This window comes from Coffea eugenioides, chromosome 11 (assembly GCF_003713205.1).
Source record: "Coffea eugenioides isolate CCC68of chromosome 11, Ceug_1.0, whole genome shotgun sequence".
Classification (NCBI taxonomy): Eukaryota; Viridiplantae; Streptophyta; class Magnoliopsida; order Gentianales; family Rubiaceae; genus Coffea; species Coffea eugenioides.
This window is the reverse complement of record NC_040045.1, coordinates 6,009,279-6,037,044: the sequence shown is the minus strand read 5'-3', so window position 1 is coordinate 6,037,044 and position 27,766 is coordinate 6,009,279. Positions and strand designations below refer to the sequence as shown.

Genomic DNA, 27,766 nt, shown 5'->3' with positions numbered 1-27,766 from the left:
TGGAAAAATCCATCCTATATCCGCTAGATTGATGAACCATTTTTAGTTAATATAAGGTTGACGTTATGACCAAATTGGGAGATCAGGAAGGGAGAGGTGGTTGGATGGAGAAAGGGAAGAAAGGTAACTGAAGTCGTAGCCACAACTGCACCACAACACTCGAGTCTCTTAGGAACCACAAACATAAATTTTGATAATTAACGGTGTTAAATTCCTTATCACGACTATAAAAAGGCAACAAATGTAGTTTAGATTACACTATTCAGAGAAAACAAATGCAAATAGTGGGGAAGAAAAAAGAAGAAAAAAAGAATAGCAAAAGATGGCAGGAGCATTTGGCATCACATTGTTGTGTTCATGGCTGTTCTTTACATGCATTGTCCAGGCCCAAACTGGACCTATTGATGTCACTCAACTTGGCGCAAAACCTGATGGCAGTGCTGATATGAGCCAGGTAATTAATCTTAATCTTAATGCCAAAGCTACACGCATTGAAATCAAGTTGGTTGATTGATCAATTCACCAAAATTTGAAGAAAAGTTCGTGATTTGTCGAAAGCATTGTCCCCATGAAATAAACAATTGGGCTCTAAAAGATTTGCCATTGTTGCAGGTTTTGGCGGATGCTTGGAAACAAACATGTAATTCTACAACAGCATCTACAATTTTGATTCCAAAGGGCACATTTTTATTAAAAGAAGCGAGCCTTGTAGGTCCTTGCAAAGCACCCGTTGAGATTCAAATACAAGGCACCATCAAAGCTCCTGAAGATCCTGCACAAATAAGCAAGGATAATGAATGGATGACAATTATGTACGTTGACCAATTGACACTCTCCGGAGGTGGTACCTTGGATGGCCAAGGAGCCAAAGCTTGGACCCAAAATGAATGTCGTGTAAAAACCGAATGCAGCAAACTTCCAAATGTGAGCCAACTTTTACAACATTGATTACACACCTATGAATGTTTTGCCAATGATACACCAGTGAAATTAATAATCTGATTGTCATTTTTTAAACTTGAAATTGCAGACTTTGAGCTTGAATTTCGTCAACAATACTGTCATCCGCGACCTAACTTCTTTGAACAGCAAACTGTTTCACGTGAATCTTTTTGGATGCAACAATATAACATTCCAACACTTCACAATCACAGCACCTGGGGACAGTCCCAACACTGATGGTATTCACATTGGACATTCCACTGGAGTAGTCATCACAGATTCAAACATAGGAACCGGGGACGATTGCATCTCAATTGGTGATGGTGCCAAACAAGTTAATATAAGTAAAGTGACATGTGGACCTGGCCATGGAATCAGTGTTGGAAGTCTTGGAAGGTATGACAATGAACTGCCTGTTGAGGGTATCTTTGTTACCGACTGCACCATCTCCGGTACTTTAAATGGTGTAAGAGTAAAGAGCTGGCCAGCTGCTAAAAGTGGTAGTGCCACCAATATGCACTTTGAAGGTATTATCATGCAAAATGTCAGCAATCCAGTGATCATTGATCAAGAATATTGCCCAAACAACCAATGCACAAACACTGTAAGTTGCAAAACATGCATGCTAAGACAATCAAATTCTAAAGTGCATTTCTTTTCGAGCTAATTTTTTTCTCTCCCCGCTGTTTTGATTTACAGGCCCCATCAAGTGTTAAGATTGCTCAGGTCAGCTTCAAGAACATCACTGGCACTTCAGCAACACCAGCTGTTGTGACACTTCTTTGCAGTAAGAGTATCCCATGCGATGGTGTAGAGATTGCTGACATTGACTTGGCATACAATGGCAATCAAGGGAATGTGTCAAGCAATTGTGCCAATGTGAAGCCAGCTCTGAGTGGCAAGCTGAATCCTCCAATCTGCGCCAATGCCACCATTCCTGCTCAGGCTGCTTAAATTCCCACAAGCATAGGAATGAGTTCGAAATTTTTTTCCTCCTTTTTTCTTTCCCCATTTCTAAAAAATATATTTCAGGTCTTATTATTTTTTGAATCCATTCAAGAAGTAATTCTCTTAGATGAATCCATACTCTGTATGAAAATATAATTAGTTTTGATACTTTTGAAGACAAATAAAATATTGTCTCAATTTTTGCCATATCCTAATACCCTTCATCTTATAATTATGTTTGTTGTTTTTCAATTAATTGTATCAATAGTTACAAAGATAAAATTCTCCATTACAAAGAGGAAATTCAACTTGTAATGGTCATTAAATTACCACACTCCCAACTAAAACTTTTATCTACATTACACTTCATCATTAGTTATGTTACATGTCAAACTTTCTTACTTATTGTCATTCTCCCTATTAAAAAAATACTTTGGGGAAAAAGAACTTTTTGTTGTGTTTTGTGTTGGAGTGTACTTAAAATTAAAGAAAAAGAATAGAGAAAAAAAAGACAGAAAACCAACTATCTCTCCCAAATGAAGTTTAAACTAATGACAATAAACCACTGTAGTGAAGAACAATTAGATATATAGGATTATTTGCACCCCGTTGTTAATAAACACTACACCCAAAAGAATGCATATAGCTCATGTTCAAACAACATACATCTATTCAAGTTCAAAAACATTGCGTCTTACTTCATATGAAGCAACTTTATTGCAATACTAATGAACTTTTTATTTTCTATCCTCCCATCTCTTCCCATATATTTTTTGTCCCCAACTATCAGTCTAAAGATTCGACTTGAAGCCTTCCCATAATCTTGGATCAACATCAGTGATTGCAACATTATCGATTTTTTTCTCATGTAATAAGAAATAATAACAATAATAAGCATGCATACAACTTCTACGCAAAGAATTACTTCCCTTTGGCAAAAAAAATTCAGGTTACCAAGTCCAAAAAAAAACATAAAGTGTTTGTTCATCTACTTTCACATGTACAAAGTTAACCCAATAACTGAACTCTCACAACTTGTTTGTCATTTACTTTCAATTTGAGCATGACACTGGTATGGTTGGTAAATGAGTTGGCTGGGAGGGTGGTGGAGAACGATTAAGTGGGTGGCGCAATATAACAAATAACATGGAATGACACAAATCCAATAAGCCAATTCCTTTATACAAATGACCTTCCATAGATTAATGATGCAGATTAAGCACTTGATATAAACTCTATTATTATTCCCACCCTTTGATGTGCAAATCCACTTTTCTTACTTAACAGTATTGCTTTGTAGATGGAAATATCATAGTATAATTATTAAGCATAATAATATTATGAGTGTACAATAACTTGGATAAAAAATGACAGTGTCTTAGAGTTGGAGTTATAAGTAATCTAAAAACCATAAAAAGAAAAAATAGCATGAAGAATGTTAGATATGGTACTCCAAACTTAAATAATATTTTCAAAAAGAAAATTGGTCGAAGAAAATGAAAAATATAGAAATACTATCTCATAAAGTTGACGATGTAAATTTAACATATATATATATATGTATATGTATATAACATGCTACATTTTGAGATAATATAATCTTATCCAGATGGATTAGGAATGAACTAATTACTTTAGCAACAATTCAGGAGTACCTATATGCACGACACCTTCATAATATATACTCTCTCACGATTAAAATCTCAATAACATATAATTTGTTAGTCTTTTATGCAAGATTGATGTTCCTTAGAGTATCATTATTTGACAGTCTTTCATGCATTGCTTCTGAATATGTGCTTGTATTTTCAAAACCAAACTGGTTCCTCCATATGTACTATGCATTAGAGCAACCAAAAAGAGTAGGCCTTTTACATTCACTGATCTAGCAGGATTTTAATGTAAAAAAGAATAGCTATTGAAGATATACCTTGCCTTGAAGATGGTACTCATCGTAGCTTGTGGGACTTCTATCCTATCACGTCCAAATTATGAAAAAATTCAATAGACACAACAATAGAGTTTACTGTTAGTCTAGCACAATACATTCCTCCAAAATCTTGCTGTTTCGATTGCTATTTTTAGGAGTTGTAGAAAAATGTACTGTAGCGATTTAATGTATGTGAGATAAAAAAGTGATTGAGAAATATATTCACAGAATATGTAAAAAATTTTCTACAGAAACTAACAATCCAAACAAACAAATTATCATGTGCACTTCTATCAGCAAAACTATTTTTATACTAATTTACATATAGCAATAATATGAGTATCACGAGAAAACTAGTAGCGGAGCTAGAAATATTATTTAGTGGGGACACAAATTGACAGTCATATTTTTTAATTAACGGGTGACTAGTAATAATAAGCATGTATTTACGAAAAAAAATTGATTTAATATCAATAATGACACTTGCTAAGCGTAAAAAAATGGTAAATAAACCAAGATTTTAAAAAAAAATGAAGATGTACCAAGTTTTGGGGCTTTGGGATCGGATTCTTTAACTTTTATTTAGAGTTGGAGGTGAGTTCAAAGGCACGTTAAGGATCTCTTCAATTAAGCAGTTTGAGGTAGATGGTGTTTACTTCTCTGTGTTTTATGAAATGTTAAATATAAATTTTCTCAATTAAATGCTTTATATTAATACATGTAAAATGGATCATGTGTGCTTGTTTAAAATATTTTGCTATGCTATGTTTTAGGATACGAGTGGCATATTTTCATGAAATGAAAAAAATATGCATGTGACATGTAAAATGATTTTATATTACGAAAAGTTCTAAATAGTCATGAAATAAACAATAGGGTTTATAGTCCTATCATGTATGACGATCAAGTGAAGATCAAAGAAAATGATTGATAGGTTATGAATAGTTTTCATGAAATGAAAAAAAATATGCATGTGACATGTAAAATGATTTTATATTACGAAAAGTTCTAAATAGTCATGAAATAAACAATAGGTGTTATAGTCCTATCATGTATGACGATCAAGTGAAGATTAGGGAAAATAATTGATAGGTTATGAATAGTTATGGTAGCCATTGTGCCCCGTTGATTGACTCATGTATGAGTAGATCAAGTGAAAATCAAGAAAAATGCTTGATCTGCTGCCCTTCTAGAAGGGGTTAAACTCTACACTAAGTATTTAGAAACCAGATAGTACATGTACTTATTTATGAGTTATGTTTATGAAATGAGATGACATGATTGGTATTTTCTATGATTTGAAAATATATTCAATGAATACAATTATGTTATGTTATATGTTTTCCATGCCACATTCGGCGAAGGTCACCTCTAGAACCTATGGGTCTAAGTGCCACATCGGATGAAGGCCACTTATGTATATACCGCTTGTGAGACCCCGTAAATTTTCTCATTTTCTAAATGATTTTTATGAGTAAATAGGATTTTTAAATTATTTTTTGACTGACTGTTAATATGTGACTTGTTTTGGCTTTGTTTTGGAATGTATATATATGCTTTATTGGGAAAGGTTTTGGTTCCTTCCTCCCATGTATCGTTATTTATTATATACTTACGTTCACTTAGATCGATTAGACTTCATGGAAGGGACACGTAGGGGTCGGGGACGTGGACGCGGGAGTAGGCAACCCACGTCGGCAAGGGGCGCTGGGGAGGTGGGGCTGTCACACCGCTCATTTTCAATGAAATATATTTATGTAATATATGAAAGGGATAATTGCAAAAACCTCCCCTGAGGTTTCTGACAATTGCTATCACCTTTCCTAAGGTTTGGAAAATAGCACTAATCTCCCCTGAACTTAAGATTTTGATAGCAACTTCAGCCCATGTTAGAGAAAGTGCCATTAAAAATGTCTTTTGGGAAGTGAGATAATAATTTTGTTCCATTTATACCCTTTTTACCTCGGTAGTATTAGTAAAAGAATGAAAAACATTATGAGATGAAAACAATTAGTGAAACTCAGATGATACATGTGCAAAGCGAACAACGGTAGTAGTAAAATCTGAAAGAAACAACAAACGTATGTTCAGAAATATGAGGTTCTAAAACACATAAAGAGATTGTTAATCAAACAAGAATATTCACCTTTGATCAGTTTAAGAGAATTTCTTGTTGTCATACTTTATAGTATATCGATTTCACACTATTTACTATATTTCATACACAGCTATGTTCTCTCATGATCGACATAGCAATTTCATCATACTATAACTAACACCTCAACTTTGTGTATTAAGTTGAGATGATAAAGGATTACTTACCTATCATCTTTTGATTGTCACAGATTTTTAATAGAAAAATTTTCAGATTTTGCCTTGATTTCTACTTTCTTTCTCCTTTTGTTTCATGAATGCATAAGAAAAATAAACTCAACCAAAACCACTAAAACTTATTCTTTTATGAAGTCTTACCTAGATGTTTATTTCTCCTACATTTTATTGCTTCTACTTCTCTTCTATGTAGAAAATATATGATTTGCATTGTTCTCTCAAGTATTGTCCATTACAAAATGGCACCATGTTGGAGCATCAAAATGACACCATTTTATAAGTGCATTTACAGTGCCTAATAAAACAAAAAATAACCGTTAATTTTGTTTAATTAGTTATATTAGACTTGTTTACTGCCCTAATTTTTTTTGCCCCAAATTTGTTTACTAACAACCTTAAACTCTTAGGATATAGAAGTAAATTTATCCTATCTTATGCCAACTATAGGCCCTAAATTCGTGATAGGGGAGGTTAATGCTATTTTCCAAACCTCAAGGGAGGTTTATGCAATTATCCCTATATGAAATGATCCAAATGTTTTTATTTGATGTATGCATGTGGTATGGTGTGACCGAATTTGTAAATGTATATAGTATGTATATAGTTACATGATCCAACAAAGGAATAAGTACTATCTATGGGGCGTACATCACTCAAACAATGTCTCTTTATTTTTTTTCTTACAAATCAAGAAAGATAGATCGTGTATGTTTAGAAGACAAGTGAGAAAGGTAAATAGACATATGTTTAAATTCTAGGAAGATAGAGTAAAGTATTTTTGTAGATGTATTTAGTGAAATGTATGTATTACTTAAGTAATTGTAAGTTTTAAATTTTTATAAGTTATCATCATAATATCGTGTATTCGTGGGAGTGAGATGTCACAGGTACGGCGTGCCACGTTGCAAACCCAATTTAGGAATCTGGATTTGTGGTGTGACACAAACTATAAGCAATACCAAAATGCTTGAAAATATTTGGTTTTTAACACATTCGAGTATGCATGTTGGTTCTTGAATGGCAAGAAGAACATGAGACTTCTACCTTTGAGAATTTATCCAATTGCTGTCAGTTTTGTAGTTTATGATCCATAATGGAAAAGATAATATTTTTGATGTACTGTTGCATCACTGCTGGTTTAATTCTGGTGGTTTGTAAGAGGGATCTCAAACTAAGAGAGTTTAAAGCTCGGCTTCAACTGTTAATACGTTCTTTTGGATCAATTTGTTCATGAATAACTCCAAGCAAATCGGTGTTGAATTTTATTTTAATCAGAACTTGAAGATTGCTTAGACATGATTCACGTTCATATCACTTTGAGGATCCGTCCTTTTGTTTAGAATTTGCTTGGGTTCTAGTCTGCAAAAGTTTTGCTTGTCAAGGTTTGGCATGTTGTTCTTGTCTTTAAATTACAGGCTACGGCCCATCATGCCGGGAAGCAAGTAAGAATTCCGGCGAAGTAACAAAGAGAGAGAGAGAGAGAGAGTTTTGTTAAAAGGTTGGGATACTATTAATTTTTGGATTAATTTTTACCATTGAAGGCTAAGTTAGGTACTTGATACAAAATTGCTCTGACAAGAAAATATTTGTTCTGGCAATTTCACCACCCAAAACTGATAGGGGTCCCCAAACTCCCACTATAAGAGACGGCTTAATAACATTTAGAGTTGACAACGATGACATGAGGTTAGTGGCTCTAGGGTGTGAGGTATATAAAACCTAAGCTCAAGTTGCAATGCAATGATTAAATTTAATGTGTAAAATGTACGAAAGATAACCTAAAGAAACAAAGGCAGAATCATCACCCAAATTGGATAATGCATCATCACAAGATGTGGGGAGGGATGAAATTTGAGAAATAGAGAGAGAGAGCGCCCTAGATCTCTGGTCTTGGGGTATCAGTCTTGCCCACTAGACCAAGGTTATCTCAACAAATCAGTTTGGATTATCGCACATATTTGTCATGCTAGCTTGTACAATTTGAATAACTTCTTTTTTTTTTTTCTTCAATTTCTCTTTACTACTCCTTTTCTCTGAATCCCTTCTTCTTTGAGAGGAAGACCACCATGGTCTCCCTGGTCTTCCTCCCATAGGTTTTGTTTTTGTTATTTTCCTAATAAAGTCTCCTTTAATTTTTTTTTAGTTGGAGATCTCTGTTTCTCCGAAGATTTCTAGTGAGAATTTCTATTTTTCTAGAAGTTCCTAGTGAGATTTTGTGTTATTTTTCCTTGTTTTATTGTTTAAATTTGAATTTACTTCAAATCTGATTGTCAGATCTGAATTTATTTTAGATTTGAATCTATTTTGACAGATCTCATCATCTTTATTAGAGTTTACAACTGTTGATCAGCAGATCTGACGATTGTAACATGCACAGAGTAGGCTACATCGATTTATTCTGAGTAGATGATTTTAAAATTTATGGTACTTTTTAGATCTGTTCTTAATTTCTCAGGTTTTTTGTATCTATTAAATTATAGATCTACAATTTTAATGCATATTTTATCTGCCATTAGGGCAGTGATGTATACCAATCGTGCTGGACGATTTCTAGCAATCCATTAATGAAATATGTTTTGTTATTAAAAAAAAAGCTTGTAAAATTTGATTTTCAAAAAAAAAAAAAAAGAATTAGCTGAGAAGAGATGTGATTTAAAAAGTGAAGAGGAATAAGAAGAATTGGAACCCAAGACTTCCAAATCATAGAGTCTTAACTTTAACTACCATATTAAGGCCTCTTAGACAAATGAGGTAGCAAGTCCTTAAATGGTAAGTTTATTGCATGAGGCTAATGCTCATCTAGAGATCATTAGCAATATACTCATCCTACCTTAACCTTAGCCACAGCATATGCATCCTAAATTAATCATTATTTTGTAATCTCCACCATAAAAAAAAATAAATCTTGCCAGTGTTTATTATTATTTTTTTTTTAATTTCGTTTCATTCCATCTTCTTGACAAGCAAAGTGTATAAATAAAAAATGAAGAAAAGAAACGAATGATAAGAAGCAATTTTAGTGAAATATGTAATCATGCTTCTTACTTCCTAATAGAATTGTTTCTCCACCTTCACTTTTTTTTACCATCCAATTTCGCTACCATTACTTACAAAAATGATGTGAATCCATATCATGCCTTTATTTCAAGTTGGTTTTGTTGGACGTTGCATTGTCCTCTCCAAACTAATTTTGGGTTTTTAGTTTTTTATAAAAAATTTACTTGCTGTGGTCTTTCTAATTACTATTAGGTTATTTATGCATACTAAATTTCTAATTGTATTTTTTTAGTAGTACTTTATTGAAATAAATTTTAGCCAACATGCTAGAACTTTGAGTTGGTACAAAGTTACAATATAGTAACTTTTGACTAAAACACAAATTAATATTGAGTATATTTAGATAGGAGATTATTTGAAATATTATTTAGAATAATCACTGTAATTTTTTTGTTATGTAATATATATGAGATAAAAAAAATCATTAAAAAGATAAAAAGCAAATTAGAAATTTTTATTTTAAAATTAAATGGTGAAATATAGAGTATTGAAATTTATGTTTATTAGATTGATTTGCTTACTGTGTGCATTCTTATTTATTTCGTTTACTTTTTTGAATTTGTGTGAGACCAAAATTCGATATTCTCGTCACTTTTTTCACCACTTCAATAATTTATTATGAAATGTCCATTAGCCAGCCTCCATCGGAATTAAACCTGAATCATCACTGGTTTCAAATCTACATTCTCTCAGAAAAATCTGAGATGGTTACATGTTCTGAATATGCAACCAAATCTACAAAAGAAACAACGAAAACAGAAGGCCTATCAAGATATGTATAGTACTCGGAGGCATAAACCGCTCAAAAAAATAGTTTAAGAATTGCCCATCGCATACTAAAATAGTTTAAAAATTGCCCCTTTCATATGAATTTGATAAGTTCTTGGAAATCTCAAAAATGCTCCAAAAAAATACTCTAAACTATCAATAATCTATCACTCACCCTGCTTATTGATTTCATGATCAGAATTCGAAATAAACTAAGAAACTAAGGCGGTCAAAAAGCGAAATAGCAGGAAAACTTTGATGGTAATTGCAAATTTAATTCTTCTTGAAGTGCAAGGGATGTCATAAGCGTTAAATCAAGAACTTTTCTAAATTCCAGGAAATACATTTACAGCATTCTTTGTTCCAGAACATACATTTAAAACAGCACCAACAACTATTGTAGGCAAGCTTCTTGATCAACAAAAGAAAGCCCACTCCACCATATAGTTCATGACAGCGATGCACAAAAAATACTTTGCCAACAACCAAATATCTGAAATAAAAAAAAAGGCTATGTTTCCCAGGCTCTATGTTTCCGAGTCTCACAGGCTCTAACAAAGTCCAGAATATATGATGAATAACTACAGAGTTCAGACCTGCTCAAAACATTTTAGGAAAATCCAAGTTATTACATCACCAGCAGGTGAAAACATAAATAACTATTGAAAAATTCAGACAATAATACCAGTATCCTAAGAGACACATAGGAAGAGAAAGGTAGTACCTACCTACCTACCTAGTTACCTACTGCATTTTAGAAGCAAGCATTTGGAAGCTAATAAAGTTCCAATAGCCAAAAGCTAAAGTTCATCTCTTCAACTTCCTGCCTTTTCCCAATCGACCAGATTTAAAAGCAGCTCTTGTTCATAAATGAAAGCCCTTGCTTTACCAATCTTCTCAAATCCTTTATCAAGTTTCCCTTTTTCTGCCTAGCCTAATCACCAATGAAAATTTAACCATAGAGAACCCAGAAATATTTTCCAAATTGAAAATGTATTATGAACCATAAGGTCACACATTATCATCGTTTCCTCATCCACCTCTGAGTAACATAATACCCTTTCCCCTTTCATCCACTTCTATCCAATAAATAACTCATTCTCCACATTCTCTTTGAGTAAATCATAACAACTCATTAATTAAAGCAATCTTCACCTAAGCAATTAATTTTTTGCAATTATTGTAATCATATTGACACATTCATGGACATCAATGTACATGACCAAGAAATATAATACACATTTATTATGAATTTTTCATGTACAAAAGTACACCTGCTTAAGGGTCTCCAAAAGATCAGTAAAAGGGGAAAAAAAAGATAAAGAACACAAGTGTATCAACAAGAGAAAAGGTCCCCCAACTTCCAGAATTTCAAACAAATGTAAAATAGTTTTTTCCAAACAATTGTATTTTACAAAATCACTTCCACTAATTTGAAGCAACATAAAACTGCTCTGCTCATTGTAATTGAACTAGAGTTTGTATATATGGATTAAAAAACTTGAAGGCTGATATTTTATATACAAATTGAACATGTATCAATCTATTAGTTTAATTTGAAAAAGGGTAGGAAGAACCTGCAAAGTTATGAATAACTATACCTTTCCCTTATATTTTTGACATCCAAGAGTTGCTTAAACTGTTTTCAGTTAGAAAAATTACATCAAAGCACCAGCCTGTACTGCCTGCAAGAGCACAATCATACATTGTTCGGTTAATCGGCGCCACGCTATCTGACATTTACATAATACAGAAGTATTTTTTGAAATTTCCATAGTTACTACCAACCAAATAATGACAAAAGAAACAAGCACAGCAAATTATATCAGCAAAACCTACATGCAAAAGCACAAAATCCTAACTAAAGAAGAAAGTCTTAAAAAGCCAAAAAGATTAAAACAATGGAGAAAACAAAATGGGTTTCGACAAAAAAGTAACAGCATTCTTTGACCCCAGTAGCATTCTTTGAACTAAAAAAAGAGGGGGTGCATATTATTTCTCAATTTTACAACACTATCAATTGGCAAGAAATAATTTGAAGAACAAGGAAACTAAATCAATTATTTTACCTCCAAAGTAGAAAAGTTGATAGAGATAGATGGCAAAAATCCACTAAGGTTTATAGGAGGCATGGGAAGGATGTGTCGAATGCCCAAGCATTGATTTGGCATGCTTTTGATGACAAAGAACCAACTTGGGAGTTGGTTTGAATTCTATGGAGTTTATCTTCTGATTTTCGCCGGCAGGCGTATTTTAGAAATTTGAATTAGCTGCAGGAATTTTATGTTTATGGTAATTTTCTGTTTAGTAGTTATTTTTTGGTAATTAGTATTTTAGTTGTTATAGGGAATAAAAAAGTTTAGCCTTCTAGCTTTCTACTAGAATTCTATTCTAGTTAGGAGTCCTAATTAGGATTGGAATGAGCTTTGTTCTAAGGTCTATAAATAACCACTTCTCCACAAAAAGGTGTCAGTTTTTTGGTCATTAATAAAATTTTCCTGCAGACTTAGCGTCTTCCTTAGGGCTGTGTGATACATCCCAACTTTAGGTGTGAGGCCTAAAGATTCCTAGGAGTGATTCTTAGAATTACCAATCAGTTTTCACCTTCTTAAGCATATTCTGCCATCCTATTCCAAGTTGCTATTATAAGTTCGGTGACATTCAATATCTAAGCTTTTCCACAAAGCTGGTGTGCCTACCAAGTTTTGTGTTGTGTCAGTTTTGGTATCAGAGCAAGGCTTTCCCATGACGACAAGAAGTGGGTTAAATTTTAGGGGTCGATACACAGACAAGGAACGGGATAACATCATTAATCTTCTCTTAGAGAGGTTTGCTGTGTTAGAAGACAAAATTTTTAATACTGAGCAACAGCAAATTCCTGAATCTAGAGGCAACGGTGAGTCTGGATCTGGGGTCAAAAACAATGGAAAGGAACTAGAGCATCTCAAACAGCCTGAACACACAATTGGGAATCAATCTGGTAGGAGTGAAAATAGATTAAATCAATCTTTTGGAAGGCCACAAGCTTCGCTTTTTGACATGGCTGATGAGATTGTTCAATCATCAAGGCAAGGAAGACAAGACTCTTATGATTTCGCAGGAGACATCACAAAAAAGGTAAGAGTAGATATCCCTGATTTCGATGGAAGAATTGATCCTAAGTATTTTATGATTGGCTCGCTACTTTGGAATGCTATTTTGATTGGTATAATATGACTGATGAGAGAAAAGTTAAGTTTGCTATCATGAAACTTGTTGGACAAGCCCAAGTGTGGTGCACAAGAGTTGAGCATGACCTTCGACTTGCTGGACAACTAGACTTGACATGGGAAGAGATGAAGCTGCGTTTGAAGAGAAAGTACGTGCCTCTACATTATGAAGCTGATCTTTTTGATGATATGAATAGCTTAAGGCAAGGAGAAATGACAGTTGCTGAATATATGAATAAGTTTGAAGAGCTGAAAATTCGCTGCGGAGGCACCGAAGGTTCAGCACAAGCTTTATCCAGATTTAAGTTGGGTTTGAGACCTGAAATTCGCAAAGAGTTGATGGGACGTGACATCTACACAGTTGATAATGCATTCCAAGCAGCTCTTAGACTTGAAAAGAGCCTGCAGCAGCCACTACTTAAGAGGTTCAACACTCAAGGTGGGGGGGGGGGTAATTCCTAAAAGATTTGCTGCAAATGGCAAGTCATATAAATCAGCAGCAACTCAAGCAACTTCCAAGCCTGCAGACTGCAGAGACAAAAACTAAGGCTTCCACAATCGATGAAAGAAACAAGAACAAAGATGGATGTTTCAAGTGTGGTTTGAAGGGACACATGGCATGGGAGTGCCCAAACAAGAGAAACTTGCACATTGGCGCCGATGTCGGAGATCAGGAAAATCTAGAGGTGAAGGAAAATGAAGGTGCTGATTATTTGACTGAGATAGCACAACTTAATGTTGATGATTTGGAAGAGGAAGAAGAATACACGTCTTATCTCTCGGTTGTGAGGCGTATCCTTAGTGCACCAAAGTCACAAAAGGAAGACTAGCGAAGAACTTCAATCTTTCAAACCTTAGTTTGCTGTGGACAAGACACTAGAAAGCTAATTATTGATGGTGGCAGCAGCATGAACGTGGCTTCAGAGTCTACCGTACAATGGTTAAACTTGCCTACAGAGCAACATCCTGAACCTTACAAGGTTGCTTGGATCAACAGTAGCTCTATACCAGTAACGAGACGTTGCTTGGTGTCCATTAAACATGGACCTTACAACGATACTATATGGTGTGACGTTATTTCAATGACTGTTTCCCACATGCTTCTTGGTTGACCTTGGCTATATGACCGAGATGTGTATCATAATGGAAAGTCGAACACTTGCTCATTCAAGTTTAATGACCAGCAGATTGTTTTTAAGCCCATGAGTGCTGAAACTATGAAGAAGTTTCACGAGAAGAAACCAACCAAACAAGAGAATTCAAGAGTTAATGAAGTGATCGAGACAAGGAAGAAGCCTTTTCAGATTTTGAGCAAGAAGCAATTTGAAAGGGAGAGCAAGGAGCAAGGAGTTATTATGGTATTAGTCTTCAAAGAGGTGAAAATTTCAGCAATTGTCAACTCTGAAGTGCCTCCAGAAATTCTCAAATTGCTGTCCGATTTTTCTGATGTAGCTCCTGAAGATTTGCCGCATGGACTACCACCTATGCGTGATATCCAGCATGCAATAGATTTCATACCAGGCTCTCAACTTCCTAACTTGCCTGCCTGTTGCATGAACCCGAGTGAGTCTGCTGAACTGAAGAGACAAGTGGATGAGCTGTTGGACAAAGGACATATTCAAATCAGCTTAAGTCCTTGTGTAGTGCCGGCTTTATTGACTCCAAAGAAAGACGGAACCTGGAGAATGTGTGTAGATAGCCGTGCAATCAACAAGATAACAATCAAGTATAGGTTTCCCATACCTAGACTTGATGATATGATTGATATGATCGCTGGTTCAACTATCTACACTAAAATTGACTTGCGAAAGGGGTACTATCAAATCAGAATTCGTCCGGGTGATGAGTGGAAAACAGCCTTTAAGACGAAGGATGGACTCTATGAGTGGCTAGTGATACCGTTTGGCCTCTCTAATGCTCCCAGTACCTTTATGAGATTCATAACGCAGATATTTTAGCCCTTTATTGGCCGCTTTTTGGTTGTCTACTTCGATGATATCTTAATTTACAGCAAGAACAACGAGGAGCACATTAACCATCTTCAACAAGTAATGAGAGTTCTTCGTCAAGAAAAGTTCTATATCAACTTGAAGAAGTGTACTTTCATGGCTCCTAGTGTTGTATTTTTGGGTTTTGTTGTTTCAAATGAAGGGATAGCTGCTGATCCGGAAAAGGTGAAGGCCATAGTAGATTGGCCAGTTCCTACTAATTTGAAGGAGGTTCGCAGTTTCCATGGGCTAGCTTCATTCTATAGACGATTTATACAGAGGTTTAGCTCTATTATGGCTCCCATCACTGATTGCATGAAGCAGGGACAGTTTCAATGGACAAAAACTACAGCTAAGGCTTTTGAAGAATTGAAGAAGCGAATGACCGAAGCTCCAGTGCTTAGGCTGCCAGATTTTTCAAAGGTGTTTGAGATCGCATGTGATGCTTCTCATGTCGGGATTGGTGGAGTTCTAAGTCAAGAAGCTCATCCTATAGCTTATTTTAGTGAAAAGCTGAATGAGGCAAAGCAGAAATACGGTTTTGATTCACTTAAGCAAGATCATCCTCGTTGTAGAGATTTCAAAGTCATATATGAGGATTTAATGGCTGGTAAACAAGCAGAATATGCTGGTTTTTTCATCCATGATAGCTACCTTTTCAAGGGGACTCTACTTTGTGTTCCTAATACTTCATTGAGGGAGGAGTTAATTTGGGAATTACATGGTGGAGGTGCTGCTGGACACTTTGGGCGTGACAAGACAATTGCCATGGTGCAAGATCGCTTCTATTGGCCGAGTATAAGACGGGATGTTGGCAAGACTGTTGCTAGATGCCGAATTTGTCAATTGGCCAAGAGGCGAAAGAGAAACACTGGTCTTTACATGCTACTACCCATTCCACATGGACCGTGGCAAGATTTGAGCATGGATTTTGTCCTTGGACTACCAAGAACATTGTGAGGTTATGATTCTATACTGGTAGTTGTGGACAGATTTTCGAAAATGGCTCACTTTCTCCCATGTGCTAAGACTTCGGATGGTGTCCATATCGCTAAGATTTTCATCAAAGAGATAGTTAGACTTCATGGACTGCCCATGACTATAGTTTCAGACAGGGATGTGAAGTTTATGAGTTACCTTTGGCGGACCTTGGGGAAGATGTTGCACACTAAACTCAAGTTTTCTTCTTCTTTCCACCCACAAGCGGATGGTCAGACAGAAGTTGTTAACCGCAGCCTTGGTGATCTACTTCGGTGTTTGGTTGGTGATCATGTTTCCAATTGGGATCAAATTCTACCAATGGCAGAATTTGCTTACAATAGTTCAATGAATCGATCGACTGGTTATAGTCCTTTTGAGGCTGTAACGGGAAATAATCCTCGCAAATCAATTGATTTGCTTCCATTACCAGTTAGTGCTCATCCAAGCGCTGAAGCTGAGGCTTTTTCTAAGCATATTTTGGATATATATGATGAAGTTCGACGCCGGATTGCTACCAGCAATGAAAGGTACAAAGCACATGCAGATTTGAAGAAGAAATTTGCAGAATTTGAAGAAGGGGATGAAGTTATGGTTCGTATTCGGCCAGAGAGGTATCCTAAGGGTGTCTACAAGAAGCTACATTCAAGAAGTGCAGGTCCTTTCAAGGTTCTCAAGAAAATCAGCTCAAATGCTTGTGTTCTTGAGTTACCCGATGATATGGGGATTAGCAATGTGTTCAATATTGAAGATTTGACTGCTTATGAGGGGCATTTAGATGATTCAGCAAGTGGGACTTCTAAGGCTGCTCTTCCACCTCCTACACGCTTACGTGAAGCAATTGAAGATGTTTTTGACCACCAAATTGTGTCCACTAGAGGGGTGGTTACCAAAAGTTTCTTGTTCATTGGAGGGGACGACCATGCACAGATTGTACACGGATAACCGAATCTGAATTTCAGAAGTTGGATCCAGATTTCTATGAGAGGTATCAGGCCATTAACTCGCCGGGGTCGAGTCTTCTCAAGCCGGGGAGAGATGATAGAGATAGGTGGCAAAAATCCACTAAGGTTTATAGGAGACGTGGGAAGGATGTGTCGAATGCCCAAACATTGATTTGGCATGCTTTTGATGACAAGGAACCAACTTGGGAGTTGGTTTGAATTCTATGGAGTTTATTTTCTGATTTTTGCCGGCAGGAGTATTTTAGTAATTTGAATTAGCTGCAGGAATTTTATGTTTATGGTAATTTTCTGTTTAGTAGTTACTTTTTGGTAATTAGTATTTTAGTTGTTATAAGGAATAAGAAAGCTTAGCCTTCTAGCTTTCTACTAGAATTCTATTCTAGTTAGGAGTCCTAAATAGGATTGGAATGAGTTTTGTTCTAAGGTCTATAAATAACCACTTCGCCACAAAGAGAAGTCAGTTTTTTGGTCATTAATAAAATTTTCCAGCAGACTTAGTGTCTGCCTTAGGGCTGTGTGATACATCCCAACTTTAGGTGTGAGGCCTAAAGATTCCTAGGAGTGATTCCTAGAATTACCAATCAGTTTTCACCTTCTTAAGCATATTCTGCCATCCTATTCCAAGTTGCTATTATAAGTTCGGTGACATTCAATAACTAAGCTTTTCCACAATGCTGGTGTGCCTACCAAGTTTTGTGCTGCGTCAAAAGTACATTTTTGAAAAACAGAAGTTGCTATCATAAATATTTGTGGCATCCTCGAGAACCTTATATTTAAAGTATATATCTATGGGGGCTGCAGAATGCGACCCAAGTTTATAAACAATGTGATAAATTGATGTTTCCATTTGGAGGTTCATTGTATCTCTAGAAGTTGTCACCAAGCACAATGTTTAGCTACCAGATTGGTCCCCTGACTTCATATACTCCCTAAGTCCTAAAACAGTTTACAAAGTCCCAATTTTGCAATCCCACCAACCATCCCAAGACATTAAATTTTTCTCCCCTACATTCACAAAAAAAAAAAAGCCTAAGGTGTAGGTACAGTCATATATGTTCTGTAAAAATGAAGAAGGTTATTTAGTAATGACAAAAACCAACCCCAGGTGATAAAATTTTGACCCTCTGAAGTCCAGTAATTCAGTTTGAAGTATCATAAGCATTCAGGGGGTTTGCACTTGACCACTGCATCAATTTGAGATTAAATGTACATTAGTGAGCCCTCATTGAAATTAAGTTGAATGATAGCATGTAAACCATCATCAGTCCTCACAAATGGGCTTCTGCAATCTCAAATGATAATCAGCACTCGATAGCCAATAGGATGATTAGTGCTAAATCTACAAAAGAAACAACATACACAAGCAGCAAAAATGATGAATTGCCTCTATCAGAAGGCTAGTTGGTCCGGAATAGACACCATTTCTTGCTGTAAAGTACTTGCTACATTAAAACAGTATCAGGATTTGGCTGTTAGATAAATTATTAGAAGATCTTGTTCTTGTGTCACCGCATGAATTACATAACTTTGGACCACCAGACAAAATAAATAGGATATCCAGAACTATGACATACAGGGAAAGTTCCTAAAATAGGTACAGTAACAAAACATAAATATCAAAAGTCAACTATCATTGGTGTGGTTTTGCTCTTAATAGCTTGTATTGGATGAAATTGTTGTAAATGCTCAATTTTGGAATTATAGAAACTAAGTGTACCCTATGCACGTTACAGTTTAAATTGCTTTAGTCTGGCATACTAGTCCTGTGTTCCCAATTTCCATGCATCTGATTGAATATAAATCAAGCAGACTAGACAATCCTAGAGAGCTGTATTTTGATATTAACTTAATTTTTCATTATACATACCCTATTTAGGGTTGGCAGTAACTTTCTGATGGCCAAAAGATGGAGTATACATCCTGTCGGTTTGGCAGTATAACAAACTAAGACAAAAAGCCTTTTGCAGCTTAAATCCTCCACCTAAATGCTCTTTGGCACTGTCGAAATTCTGAAGGTGATAAAATAAATTGGTCTATGCTTCAAGTGTGAGACTGGATCGGGTCAGAGAACTATCAAAATTCAACAATTAGCATCTCATTCATTCTATGCAACTTATCTCTTCAAGGACAAATTGATATAAGAACACCCTGTGACAAGAATCTCACAAGAAAGAAAACTCCATTGACATCATTGCGTACCATTTTCCTAAATCCTCTAATTCTATACTGCTGAATCCTGCACTATGATTCTCTGTTTTCCTTACTTGAAACCAATTCTGTTTCATGCAATGCTGCACTAAATTGAAGCTCAACTAAAAGTTTTGGAGTGCTCTGAATCCTGTTTCACACAATGCTGAGAAAATGAACAGATCTTAAATGCACCTTTTCAAGTAAAATGCACAGACAAACAAGAGCCAGATGGTCCAAATTAAAAAGCAAATCAGTAGTTTGCCATTAAAATTCAATTGTATAACTTCTTAGGAAAATAAACCAGATAAGGCGTCATAATCAAAAGCAAGTACCTAATCTTTGCGTATCACCAGTTTTTCCTTTTCCTTTCCCATGCTCTCATCAGGATTCAATGGATGGACCTTTTGTAGACTTTCCAGATACATATGACACTGATAGAAATTTGGAAGTTTTGGCAAATGAATATCCCTCAGTGACTTGTCTCTCAAATCAAACACAGAAACATGGACACCATTTGTCACCAAAACTTCCTTGTTCTTCTTGGTATAGAACAGTGGTGGCAACCAGCCCAACCAGCCCAATCCACCAACAACTTTGAAAGGTAAGCAACACAAAGTAGTCCATGACTCCTCCACACCATATTCTCTCATGATTAAAATCTCATTAGCATGTTCTTGATTCCAGATATTTCCAAATCGTGACATACTTAGACATCCATCCAGAACCCCTAACCCAAATATATGTGTAGAATCTCCAACATTGTACTTGGGCATTGGCAACTTGCTAAATCTACTAGCCTTTGCATCAAAATAAATTATCAATTGAGGATCCCCTTTCCTTTCTTGAATTATCCAGTGCAGGTTTCCATTGACAGTAATGCCTGAGTTAGCTAAATAACAAATTTCATAAGGAAAACAAATCCGTTTGTGAATTTTAGTACTCAAACTAGCTGAGCGAACAATCCTCCTGTCCCCCCTCCTCCCGCCAAAGAGTGCTAAGATTACCACATATTCCCGAATTGATTCATCAAAACAAAGCCCTGAAGCTTCTACAACGTAATCTTTAGCCATGAGATTAAGGTTAAACAGTCTCCTACAGCATCGGGTCGATGGATTCCACAACAATACTGTGTCAGAAACTCTGAACAACAACAGCCCATCACAGGAACCAAGAAATAGGCACTCTTGATTTGCACAATCAGGGATTTTTTCCAGTGGGCTGGGAAGCTTTTCCAGAACAAGATCACGGTCTAAAGAATAAAAAGATGGGGTTCTTTCATCCCAGAAAATTGCTCGTTCTCTACCCCTAGAAGTAATCAGACTAAATTTCGGATCGGAAATTAAAGACTTCCATGACTTACAAACGCATTTGAATCGACAGAGAGATTTGATGGGCAGTCCTGACAGAACTTTCGAAATGACTTCTTCTGGGATATGCCGCAAAAACTGACCAGTCTCTTCTGGAAGAAACTCATCAATTCCTTGGTCTGTTTCCTCCATATTTGTAGTTTCCATTGTTTTCGAGGGTGAAATTTCTGAATTGGAGAATACTATATAAAAAAAATGAGGAATTCGATGCAAAGCAGAAGAAGATGGTGGCGCGCGAAGCGTGGCTGGGGCTTAATACTTTGATGGGGTTTTGAGTTCTACTCAGAATCGGAAACAGTGCTGTTTAAGAAAGAAGGGAAGTTTTTGGTGAGGGCCGGCGATAGATAAAAAGGTAGCAGAAGTTTGATTCCGGGGCCGTTTTCCGCAACGAGATTTTTTTTTTTTTTTTTTTTTTGTCAAATATCAACTTCAATATATATGGTAACGAGATGAAAGTGTACATGCTGTTATAGAGGCTGTACACACTTTTCAAAAGCAACGATGGAAATTGTACACACTTTTTTTTAACAGTGAAAGACATGTACATTTATGGGAAACAGTTTGCAGCCTGTGCATATTTGCCACAGAAAACATAAACAAGAGATGTCAAATACCAACATATTGGAAAGAGGCATACGATTGAAAACAATTGGGAAGATTTAGAATTTATGAGCAGGGTGTAAGATTTGTGGAATTTGTAAAATGAATTAAAATGATTTAGAGTCATTTGGATTAGTTTTTAGAGTACTTTTTAAAAATTTTTATTATATTTGAAAAACTAGTTTTTGAAAAATACTTACATCCAAACATAAGGTTTTTAGATTTAGAATTTATGAGCAAAGCATAGGGTTACTATTCATGAATTAAAACGATTATTAAATTTATTACTAAATTTATTAAATTACCCTCGTAACAATGTGCATTCTGTTAAATGGAATCGTGCACTTTAACTAATCCAAATTTATGCTCCTATAAATAAAGGTGTACATCCAAATATACATATCTCAATCATGTACATATAGGTATTCTCGAGCGTGCACCCATGATATATGTGCACATACGAATGGTAATACGTGTATATCAGGATAGATTCATAATTTTTCTACCAACAAAATATTTTTAAAATTTGTGAGGCACTCTTAAATCAATTTACTTAAAAGTTAAACCATCTTTATAAAAATCCATTCTTCCAATTGCTTACTTTCAAATTTCCCACAATTTATCCATATGAAAGTTGATTTCAATCCACCCAAATATTTATTCATTACCAAACATCCCTTTCATAATGACTTGTTATATTAGAAACTATAATTAGGTCAAGTATCATTAATGTATTTCATGATATCATTTTCGTGAATTTCGTGGGAAAATACATGGTCATTTCATTGCATTACAAATCATTTTCTTCTTCATTTTATTTTCAGGTTTCTTCTATTTTTTTCTTTGCTAGTAAATCAACAATTGTGACATGTGTTGTCATTACAAAAACCACTTCCATGCCAACTCCTATCACACTCTTGTGAAGCGTGCAAAAACCATATAGTACTCTTAATATATAATCTTGTCACCAGTATAGAGTGCACAAATATTGTATAGTTCTCTCAATCTATTTTCACTCTTGTCACTAGTGTTGGCATCTCCAAAATAATTTTTCATAGCAGTGAACTTCATAATAATTGAATACTATAAATAGACTACATGATATTCCACCAATAAACTAGTATTTAATCAAATAAATTTTATTGTGATTATTTATGAATTAATGTAATGTATAAATAATTCATCAACAATTTTTACATATTATTCATATTTACATTAGAAAATTATTAATGTGATTATATTCATTAAGTAGTATAATGCATAAAAAAAGATATAATAGGTATTCTTTGAGATAGTAATTAAATTTTTCCTATGAATATGATTATACATCTATTAATGTTTATTTTTAGTTCAAGAAAAAAAATGCAACAATCTATTTTTACATGAATGATTTATTACTTTCTATTAAAATTAATAAATTTACCAATGTAAAAGTTGAATTCACATGAAGCAAAGTTAGTATATATGGATAAGAAGAAAAATTCAAACTTATTAAAAGAAATAAATGTTATTTGAATAGAGAAAAATTACAAGTAAAATTGATTGAAGGAGAGAAAGATGCAAAAATGGGTAAACCCCAAGTACCCATTGACCTGTTAATTCTCTTCAATAAGGACTGCCTAAGAACGAGAAGATAGTTAATTGTAATAATTATAAATATTATTATTTATTATCATAAGTAATTTTTTCAATGCATATTCAAAGAATAAGAAAAGAAGAAAGATATAATAAGAAGTTTTTCCATGAATGTTTGAGAATATTGCTTCTTCAAGACAAACTAAACATAAAATTACATTTTTTTCACCATCATCTTATTTCATTAAAGTTGAACCGCTGACAGCTTAAGAAATTTTATAGATTGTCAATTATTACTATAAGAATTTTTGTATATTGTTATTTATTACCGTAAGAAAATTTCTTAATGTGCATCAAAAAAATAAGAAAAGAGAAAAAAAGTAGTAAATAGTAGGGAGGGGCTAATTCCATGCTTCTCCGTTTTAAATCCACACTTTGTACAAATTTTAATGCTAACGGTCTAAGTTACCAATGCCTCCAAGATGCAGATTTAGCTCCTCTCTCGATAGTAATTTGTAAGTCATATTTATTACCATAAAAATTTTGTATGGATCATTTTTTTTTTTTTTTTTTTTTGCTTCTAGACAAAATATCATCTGGAAATCACATTTTTTTACCATACTACTTTAGTGAGGTAAAGTAACAAGTATCTCTCTTGTTCCATTTCTTTGATTGTTAGTATAATAGGTAAAGAGCTAGGCAAATCCTTGACCATAACAAGTGATTCTTAATTAAAAAGGGTAGTGTTTAGAGTCGAAAATAATAAGGTGATTTTAAGGTGGTAAATGATTGAAATTCAAGGTATGCATAGTGATTACTAGTAAAAACAAGGGTGCAAAAGAGAACCCAAAGTTGGTGGATGTGTCCTTTGCAAGAGTGACAATTCCAGCATAACATATTTTGGCACTCTAATAGTATTTTTTGTGATCAGAGTATGAAAAATATGATGTCAAGCATTTGAAGGACTATATCATAAATGATTTAGAAGAATTACCAAATGAGAAGTTGTTCTATTAGAGAATGCAGTCTGATTCACATGCACTTTAGTAACTTATAAATAATGGTAAAAAAGAACGGTTAATCAAGCATCATAATTTAAAAACATGAAGATAAGGGTTTAGAGATAAGTTTTAACTAAATATTTCATGGAGACTTCTTCATAAAAAAAATGGTTTTAGCAGAACGTAGAAAAATGGAGCCCGTTGTCAAATAACTCTCCCCGTCCCCCGCCCCATCCCCCGCCCCTTGCCCCTACCCCCTGCCCCGTTTCCCTCGCGGGAGATAAGAAATCAACTTATCATAAATGTTTATGTTTATCTCAACTCATATCTTTTGATGATTACAAAACAATTGGATGTTTCTAATACCTTTTGTAGAGATCCTTTTCAGAAATGAACCAAACAGGTCTGTGGATTTAAAGTAGAAAAAGAAGATAAAAAAGAATGAAGTCTGCTGAGGATGATGTCGGACGCACAAAAGGAGAGTATCGGACGTCCGACATTCTTTGAGTATCTTCGGACGAATAAAGAACTCAGACTCGGACGTCCGAAGAAGACAAGCCAGGAGTTACTTGTTTACTGATCAGGATCGGACGCTCAACAACTGTGTATCGGACGTCCGACAAGTATTGCTGCTCTTCGGACGAATCACTCAGGATGCATCGGCCGTCCGAAGGAATTGAAGAAGAAAGTCCAAGAATGCATCCTACCCTCGGACGCATAAATACCAAGTATCGGACGTCCGACAGCACCAACGGCTAGTTGACTCTTCAGTTGCCTTCTACCCGTTGACAGCATTAATTGAAGAATTCTCTGGTCTCTTATAAATAGAACAAAGTCAACCACTTCAAGACAACTTTGTACAACAAGACTACATCAGATTGTGAGTGATTCAAGTGCTAGAATACTCAAAAGGAACATTTGTACTCTTTGTTTGTGCAATCTTCGTGTAGTTTTTCAAGTGTGACACAGCTTCTTCAATAGTGTAGCATAGTGAGGGTTTGCGAGTGTTTGTAAAACTTCCTTGCTTGACCAAGTGTGGTTTGGGGCAAGAAGGAAGTGATCCCTTCCTTGTACACAAAAGATTGGTTGCAAGTTTGTTCAACTTGAAGTAACTTGGTATATAAAGGTGGTGTTCAAACCTCAGTTATGTTTGAAACCTGGTTTGTTTCTTTACTTTCATTTACTGCTTTTCTACATAAACTATTCTTCTCTTCATCTCACGAATATCTGTGCTCTTGTGCTATCTCGTTCATTGGGAGGTATTTGAGAAAAGAAAGGTAATCTGTGAAAAAAGTGGACTATATCTTAGCAGTTCTTTGAAAGTCTAATTCACCCCCCCTCTTAGGTTGTCTTCGATCCTTACAATTGGTATCAGAGCTTGGTCTCCTAGAGATTAAGCTCAAGCGGCTTGGAGTAAAGATGACAACCAGTCATGCTATGTTTGTTGAAGGGCAATCTGTTACTAGGCCTCCCATGTTTACTGGTTCCAATTATGTTAGTTGGAAAGAAAGAATGATTATCTTCTTGCAATCCATTGATATTGAGCTGTGATTTATTGTGAATGAAGGACCGCATGATGCTAACTTTCTTGATGCAGAAACAGGGTTGTTGCGGCCAAAAACGAGAGCTGAGATGAATGCTCAAGATATAACCAATCTCACATTGAATGCTAAAGCCATGAATGTTCTTTATAGTGCCTTAGACTCAAATGAGTCAATTAGAGTAAAAGGGTGCAAATCTGCCAAAGAAATGTGGGATAAGCTAAGAGAAATTCATGAGGGTAGTGACAACGTAAGAGAACAGAAAAAGTCCATTCTGGTCACCAAGTATGAATCTTTTAAGATGGAGCCTCATGAAAATATCGACAAAATGTATTGTAGATTTAATGATCTGATCAAGGATTTAGAGGTACTTGAGAAGGAGTATTCTCTAGGTGAAAAGAACAGAAAAATTCTGAATGCTCTATCAAAGGATTGGGAAAGCAAAGTGACTGCCATAGAGGAAGCCAAGGATCTAAATTCTTTATCCATTGAATCTCTGATTAACTCTCTAACCTCTTATGAACTGAAACTTAAATCTAAGATGCAGGAAGAAGAAGATACAAAAGGAAGGAAGAGTATTGCTCTGAAAGCCTCACAAGATGAAGATGAAACAGCCTCACTGGATGAAAATGACTTGGAAGGTGATGACAGTGATATTGCACTCATCACAAGAGGATTCAAAAAATTTCTCAATAAGAGAAGATTCAGGAAAGGCGGATCCAACAATTCCTTCCAGAATCAGACTAATGACTTCAGAAATAGAGGGAAACTAGAGTTCAACAAGAAGCAAAACGACAAATGTTTTGAATGTGGCCAATCTGGGCATTATGCAAATGAGTGTCCAATGAAGAAAAAGAATGAAAACAAGATTGAACGAAAACCAAAGTTCAACAATTTTCAAATTACCTGGAATGATTGCAACTCAGAAGGCGAAGTTGAAGAAGAAGAGGAATCTGCTCAAGTGGCTTTCATGGCTATTGGAGATGAAGAGGTAACACAATGCAACTCTCAAACCGATAGTGATAGTGAATCTGATGATGATGTTAATTCTTTTCTAGAAAAAATGCATAACAGATTGAAAGAATCCTATGTTAAAAACAAGGAACTGAAGCAGAAAATTAGCTTTCTAATACAAGACAATGCAAATCTTTTTTGACAAAACAAATGTCTTAAGTATGAAAATGACAACCTGAAAAGGACTGAGTCTGATGTGCTTGCTGGACTTTACAAAAAGAAAAATTACTGTGACATACTCAGGAGTGAGCAATGCAGCTTAAGAAAAAGGATTGATGACTTATGTCAATTGTTACATCATTTGAAACAGAACCATCTTCAAAAGAATAACACTGTGCCTTATACTCATCAAATAAGACTGAACCATAATACAAATGAGTTTGCTATCCACAGAAGAAGGCAAGTCAGATTCATTAAACCTGTTCATTTGATTAATCCAATGTTAGTATGCAACTTTTGCTGTCAATCTGGTCACATGAATAGCAACTGTCATGTTAAGAAAAATATGAGGAATGGCATGAGATGCATGTGGGTAGTTAAACATAAGACTAACTCTCAAGGACCCAATATATAAAGGGTACCAAGTATTATCTTGTGGGTTTGTGTGTAGGTAAACCAGGATAACACTGCTAAAAAATCAAAATGGTTCATTGATAGTGGATGCTCAAGACATATGACTGGTGATGCATCACAATTCATTAAACTCAAGCAAAAAGTAAGTGGAAAGGTAACGTTTGGAGATGATAACAAAGCCAAGACTGTTGGTATTGGCGATGTTGGTAAGAATGATCAAACTTTTATCCAAAATGTTCTTCTTGTTGACAATTTGAGCTACAATCTGTTAAGTGTTAGCCAATTGTGTGACAGGAATCTGTTTGTATTGTTCAAAAAGTTTGAATGTCTCATATTTGACTCAAAGTTCAACATTATTTTCAAAGGGAAAAGAGTTAATGATGTCTATGTAGTTTTCCTTGAAAAAATTGATTCCTCATATCTCAAATGTCTCAAAGTAGCAAATGAGGACTCATGGTTGTGGCATAGAAGGTTGTGTCACTTCAATATGGATTTGCTGAAAGAAATTTCTAAAAAGGAGCTTGTTAGAGGTCTTCCAAAAATTAGATTTGAAAAAGACAGAATTTGTGATGCTTGCCAATTTGAAAAACAAGTCAAGGTTTCTTTTAAACCTAAGAAATGTGTTTCTACTTCAAAACCACTTGAACTTCTGCACCTTGATCTGTTTGGTCCTACACAGACTGCAAGCCTTGGTGGTAAGAGATACTGTTTTGTGATTGTTGATGACTATTCCAGATATACTTGGGTGATATTCCTTGCTCATAAAGATGATGCCTTTAAGAATTTTAC

At 35.1% G+C, this 27,766-nt stretch overlaps 2 protein-coding genes across 3 annotated transcripts; one reads left to right on the top strand and one right to left on the bottom strand.

Moving 5' to 3' along the window:
- Positions 1-322: 322 nt before the first annotated feature.
- LOC113751879 (polygalacturonase-like) lies at positions 323-1,896 on the top strand. The gene is made up of 4 exons (XM_027296026.1): positions 323-454; positions 613-924; positions 1,031-1,546; positions 1,642-1,896. The coding sequence occupies exons 1-4, from the start codon at positions 323-325 to the stop codon at positions 1,894-1,896; spliced, it is 1,215 nt and encodes a 404-aa protein (XP_027151827.1).
- An 8,574-nt stretch (positions 1,897-10,470) lies between these two features.
- LOC113753597 (F-box/kelch-repeat protein At3g23880-like) lies at positions 10,471-21,013 on the bottom strand. 2 transcript variants are annotated; one of them, XM_027297784.1, is made up of 3 exons: positions 19,639-21,013; positions 11,578-11,661; positions 10,471-10,572 (listed from the first exon to the last, which is right to left on the bottom strand). In XM_027297784.1, exon 1 carries the CDS (start codon positions 20,818-20,820, stop codon positions 19,639-19,641), a length of 1,182 nt encoding a protein of 393 aa, XP_027153585.1. In that variant the 5' UTR covers positions 20,821-21,013; the 3' UTR covers positions 10,471-10,572; positions 11,578-11,661. The 2 variants fall into 2 exon arrangements, with proteins under 2 accessions (XP_027153585.1, XP_027153586.1); XM_027297785.1 differs by lacking the exon at positions 10,471-10,572 and adding an exon at positions 10,582-10,910.
- Between the last annotated feature and the right edge of the window lie 6,753 nt (positions 21,014-27,766).